Genomic DNA, 6,028 nt, shown 5'->3' on the forward strand with positions numbered 1-6,028 from the left:
TGTCCATTAGTGGCTTGCTAGAAGCTCTCACACCCTAAGGGCTTCCCGCGGCTCCCCAGGTAGCCTCTCGGGGCGGGGGGACGCGAGGGGAAACCCAGACGCTTCCTAAGTCTTTCCATAAACCTAGCTTGGACTTCCCAAAAAAGGAGAAGGAGGGAAGAGGGGGAGAGGACTCAGGAAACACAAAGGTAGATCGGAAGTCCGAATTAGTTTGGAAATGGTCAAGAAATTCCAGGCACGTTCCTCCCTAAATCACTGGTAAGTTTCAAAATTGTATTTTCAAGTAAAAACAAGTTCAGAATTTACCTGTCTTTAATTCACGGCTGAATAATCTGCCCAGGGCAAAGCAAAACTTTAATGAAAAAAAAAGGAAAAAATAAAAAGGAAAAAGAGAAAAAGATGCTGAAATACTGTTAGTCATGCAAATAAAGGCTTCTTTCAGCACATTACAATATACTCCGGGTTCGAGGGGAGGAGCTGCAGCCCGCTTAGGGCGAGGAGTTTATGTTTTTGTTTTCATTTAAAGCTACAAAACAAATCCTGAAATGTCTTAAACGCTCTCTGGAGACACCCGGTTCCGCAGCCGGGCGGCCGGAGGAATCCTTTCAAGCTGGGACTCCACAGCAAAAGAAAAATGAAAAAGTCCCGCGGGGAAAAACGCCGGGGCCCGCGGTGGCAGAGGGGACCCGAGGGGACACGGCGCAATTCCAGCCCCTGCGTGCCCCCAAAATCCGCTCGGGGGTCCCGGCGAGCCGGGCAGGGCAGGCTTTTCCGTGGCGGACAGAAACACCAACAGCGCTGGGTAGATAAGAAAATGGAATACTGTATTTGATTTAGAAAGTTTGTACATATAGATAAACACGCAGTTAAGGAAACAATAGTTTAAGCGTCCTACGTGGAGTTTAAGAAGAGACCCCCCAAAGCTGCTATGAAATACTCAAAATAGCTTTTGCATAAGATAACTACTGTTGCACCCTAAGCTTTTTTTTTTCTTTTTTTTTTTTTTCTATCGCTGAGGTTCCTTTTGAAAACCTAGCACGTCAGATCTTGACAGCTAAGTTTGTGCAAGGAACACCGAGTCAAGGAAAATAAAAAGGAGAGAGAGAGAAAGGGTGGGAGGGAGATAGACAGAGAGAGGGGGGAGAAAGAAAGTGTAGAGCAAATATCATATACAAGCATTTCTACACATATATTACAAACTGGGAAAATGACCGCATCATTAAGATATACATAATTCATATAAAATTTTGAAATAAAAATAAAAATCTGTTACAGTCATAACTATTCTTTTTCCACATTTATAACCAGTACCCACACAGGCAGTGACAGAAGTGTAGAAAAAAAGGTGCTTACGAATAAAATGATTGTCTGCTGAACAAAAAAACAGAAAATTGCATCTTGGCTGGACCATCACTTGGACTTAAAAAAACAAAACAAACAAACAAAACCAAAAAAAAAGAGAGAAAGGGAGAGGGAGAGAGAAAGAGAAAGAGGACCAACAAAAAGGCGATAAACATTAGTTATTTCCCTCTTCAAGGAGTTCCTTTTTAATTTTTTTTTAATTTTTGCTTTTTGTACAAATTCGATCGGAGTTTGCATTTGTTTGTCTGTTTTCTGTTTGTTTTCCTTTACTATAGAGAATATTTTTTCCCAGATACAAATTTAATCATCATCATGCAAGTGGGTGAAATGCGTCCATGGAAAAGCGCAAAGGAGAAATCGTGCTTGTCCTAAAAAGAATACAATTGTCACTTTTGCTTTGTTTTTTTTTTTCCTTTTTTTTTTCTTTTTATATATATAATAATTATCATTTCCCGCCGCCCCCCCACCCCCCTGCTGCAGCACCAGCGTTTGTGACTGTTGAAGTTTTAGCTCCATCTCTTGGTGGTGGTGTTGGCTGACGGTGGTGGTGGTGGATTCTCTGATCCCTGTCTGTTTGTTTGCTATTATGTTTGGGTCGGGTTTGGCCTTTTCTTCCCTCCTCGTTGTGTGTGTGCGTGCATGCGTGTGTGTGTCCTGATTCTAGGTTGCCTCGTTTTGTTTTGCTCGGGTCGGGGAGAGGGTGCTTGGTTGTTTGGATTTGGATTTTTTTTTTTCTGATGTGTTTGTTTGTTTTCCGATATCATACATCACATTCCGAGTCGCTGGAGGTTACCGAGAGGATGGAGGTGCCCGTCTCGGCTCTTTCTGTCAAACTGGAGACGCTGGTGGTCGGGCTGGCCGCCGTGGACGGAGACTCGGCCGAGCTGTGTGTCGGGCAGCCGGGCTCTGCCAGCGACCGCATGCCGCTCTGTCCTATCGCCTGGTGCTGGAGCCTGCATCGCGCCGGGAGACAAAACAACAGCACAGCCCCTCTCAGACGCCAGCCACGCCGAGGGGACGGCGCCCGACCCGCCACGATCCCGACCCGCCTAGGACAGCGGTGTCACGGCTCGGCACGGTTCGGCTCGGCTCAGCTCTGCACGGCTCGGCACGGCCTGCCCCGCTGCTTCCCCGTGCTGCCTCGCCCGCGGAGCCCTCGGCGGCCACGGAGCCCGGGTGGGAGCCGAGCACCGGTCCCCGGCCCCTGGTCCATGGTCCCCGGCCCCCGGTCCCTTATCCCCGGTCCGGCCGCTAGAGATGCGCTGGTGCCCAGCTCCGTACAAGCAGCGAGGTTGGGGGTTTTAAGGGCCGGCGTGGAGCAGGGAGAAGTGATTTCACCGCCCCGCGGTCCGCAGAAGACGAGCCGCTGCCCCCGGGGCACCCACCCTGCTCCCGCCGGCGGCCCCGAGCCCCGCGGGCCTGGCAGGGACGGGGGCTGCGAGCGGGAGCCGCTGCCCCCAAAGGTGCAAAGGGCCGGGGGGTCCGCCCCAGGCCCGGCTCTGGGTGCTCGGCGAGCATCGGGCCGAGCCAGCAGTTCCCTGCGGGCAGGGGGGGCTCCGGGAAGGTCCCGTCCCGGGGAGGCGACGCCACGACTGCAATGAAAAGAGGCGATTGTGGAGCGCAGCGCTTGTCTCCGCTCGAAATTTAAGTCCCTTTGCCATCTGAAAGCCGAAAGGAGCCTTAAAGCGCTGGTCCTTTCAGCCTCAACACTTCAGGGGCACCGCTGTTGAACGTTTATATATTTTTTTTAAGAGGCGATAAATAATTTCCAGGTTCGTTATCGTGTTGCGAGCACTGCTCTGTGCCTGTTTATTCTGCTCGAAGCCCAAAGAAAGCCGGATTCGGGGATAAGGGGAAGGGGCTAAAAGTCCAGGACTGAGCAGCCGGCCACAACCTATAATGCCTATCACTGCCAGTGTGAATCAAAATACACTCTTCACTCCACTGATTCTCGCCAGGGTATTTTCTATTTAACTGCCTGTAAAGAACAGAAACGCATAGCCAGATTATTCTACATTTCTCAATATTTTAAATTGTCTAATTTCAGCGTCTTTGATTTTTCTCCCATTTACAATTCCTGGTGCATTCATCTGCTGTCAACAGCGTTGAGTCAACAAAAGCATCCGTAGGCAACTTCTGTTTATTTACAGTCCTAAGCTGATCTGTTTTCCATTTAATGGAAATTAAATGGCCAGGTACTTTTAGGTTGCATTTCTCCTACAGAATCTTGAATCAGTAGCACCAGCGCTATAATTAGGGGGAATTTAAGAGACAGCATTTAAGAGAACAAGAAGTTTTGTTTACACGCTTCCAGTGGTAAGCAAACTTAAATTAAAATAAAAACAGCGTGGCAAGCCGGATTAAGGGTCCAGTTTCATTTGCAAAATAACTTTTATAGGGGGAGGCAAGAAATGAAAAGCAGGGAGCCTGGCTTTTACCACGGCAAAGCAGCAGTGGTGATAATAATAATAAAAAGACACCGAGGGACGCGGAAACAAATGCCAGCGTAACCGCACGGGAAACACATGGCCAGAGAGCCAGGTCGCCAAGGGGAGCCAGCTGGGGGACGGGGATGGGAAAAGAGAGGCTTCCCGATCTCCGCAGGGCTTGTCTCCCTTTTTCTCCCTTTTTCTCTCTGCGACGAGAGGCTGTGGGGCGCGCGTGTGCGCGCAGGTCCCGCGGAGCGCGCAGAGGAATAGGAACAATTGGAGAGGAGCCGCCCGCTCTGCGGCAGCCCGCTCGCGATCGCACGGCTCGGCTCGGCCCTGCAGCGGGTGGGGGGGGGCCTCGCCAGACCCGTGCCGGCGGCAGGGAGGCCGAAAACCCGAGCAAAGCCTCGGCGGCTCCGGCTGCGCGCAGGAAGGCGGCCAGGGCCGGGCGCTGCCCCCGCCAGAGCCGCTCCGTCCGCTTCGCCCGCGCCCGGGGGGAGCTGCCCACGCCCGGGGGGGGGGGGGGGGGGGGCCGCCCTGCCTGCGCCCCGGGAGCCCGTGGGGAGCCCGGGCAGGGAGCGGGGCGCGGCGGCAACTTTGGAGCCGCGCATCCCTGCGGCGGCCGGGGGAGCCCGGGCCGGCCGGTCGCGGGGGCCGGATTCTGCCGGCGGCGGTCAGGAAGAGGAGGGGAGGGAAGGGGAGGTGAAGGCGCGCTGCCCGCGGCCCCCCGCCCGGCCCCCGGCCCGGCGCCGGGCCCGCGGCCCCACTGACCTGTTTTTAGCTGCCGCAGCTCTGTCTCTTTGCCTTCGGTTTTTGAACCAGTTGCCTACTTGTGTAGGAGTGAGCCCCGTGGCCTGAGCCAGTTCCCTTTTCTTGCTGGGGTTGGGGTAAGGGTCCTGCAGGTACCACTCCCTCAGGAGGCTGCGAGTCCTCTCCTTGAAGCAGTGCGTCTTCTGCTCGCCATCCCAAATGGTCCTGGGCAGCGGAAACTTCTTCCTCACCCTGTATTTATCAACCGGACCCAGCGGGCGACCCCTTAGCTTCTCGGCCTCCTGGTAGTGCGCTTCGAGCCACATGGCCTGCAACTTGCCGTGGGACTCCTTGGTGAATTTGTGGTTCTCCAGGATGTGGTAGAGGTCGCGGAAGTTGCCCGTGTGGAAGGCCACCACCGCCCGGGCGCGGAGGATGGACTCGTGCTTGTTGATGGCCTCGCATGCCCCCGGCGCCACCGGCAGCGACCAGAGGAACCTCCCCAGCCTCTCTATGTCTCCGGTCTCCTCCAGCGTCTCGCAGACGCTGGCCACTTGCTCCGGGGAGAAGTTGAGGGTGGGCAGCTGAAACATTGACAACTCTTCGTGGGGTGCCCGAGAGCTGCCGCCTCCGCCGCCGCCGGCCCCGGGGCTGCAGCCCGAGCCGCTGCCGCTGCCGCCGCCGCCGCCGCTGGCGAGAAGGAGGGAGCGGTGGTGCGGGTCGGCGGCGAAGTTTGGCAAGAAGAAATGGGTGGGATAAAGCTCTAGCGGGGACCTGAACACCATGGGATGACCGGGGAGAGGGGGAGATAAATCAAGGAGAAAAGAAAGAAAGGGAGGAAGAAGGGAGGAAAGGGCACACGCACCGCGCACGCATCCACACCCGCACACGCACACACAGCCACATAGAGGCACGGGGGCACACGCACACGCAGGGGCACACACACGCACACGCACACACACACGCACGCACACACACACACGCACTCACACACACCCGGCCCCGCGCCGCCGCCGAGTCAGGATTCAGTGATTCAACAGCAATCGCCCTAATGACAACAGCCTCATAATATCTCCCCTAAATCCACAGTGAGTGCAGCACTGAAACATTTTGTTTCGCTTTTCTATTGGTCTTCTGAGTGTCGTTGTGGCGTTGCCATGGCAGCCCCTGCCAATCACTGTCAGCCCTGCCAATCATTACTGAGTACGTAAGAAAGGTTTTTACCACTTCGCCCAAATGCACGGGGGGGGAGGGAAGCAGGGTGGTTGGTGGAAAAGCGTGGTGGTTTTTTTTTTTTTTTTTTTTAATCTTTGCAACTCCTAATCTCGGCACTTCCCCTTCTCCCTGGCTCTCCCCCCTCCCTCTCCACACCCCTCCTAAATAAGGGATCAAATAATGCGAAAAGCAGTGTGCACATATTTGTTGAATGGGATGAGCAATTAGAGGGTGGAATATTATTGTGATCTTAACGAGCCTCGTTAAAGCTA

General features: G+C 54.2%; 1 protein-coding gene across 1 annotated transcript; it reads right to left on the reverse strand.

Moving 5' to 3' along the window:
• Positions 1-2,122: 2,122 nt before the first annotated feature.
• Positions 2,123-5,326, reverse strand: SIX3 (SIX homeobox 3). Its single transcript, XM_035561200.1, has 2 exons — positions 4,563-5,326; positions 2,123-2,315 (listed from the first exon to the last, which is right to left on the reverse strand). Exons 1-2 carry the CDS (start codon positions 5,324-5,326, stop codon positions 2,123-2,125), a joined length of 957 nt encoding a protein of 318 aa, XP_035417093.1.
• Positions 5,327-6,028: the final 702 nt, after the last annotated feature.

Source organism: Cygnus atratus, chromosome 3, assembly GCF_013377495.2.
Source record: "Cygnus atratus isolate AKBS03 ecotype Queensland, Australia chromosome 3, CAtr_DNAZoo_HiC_assembly, whole genome shotgun sequence".
Taxonomy (NCBI): domain Eukaryota; kingdom Metazoa; phylum Chordata; class Aves; order Anseriformes; family Anatidae; genus Cygnus; species Cygnus atratus.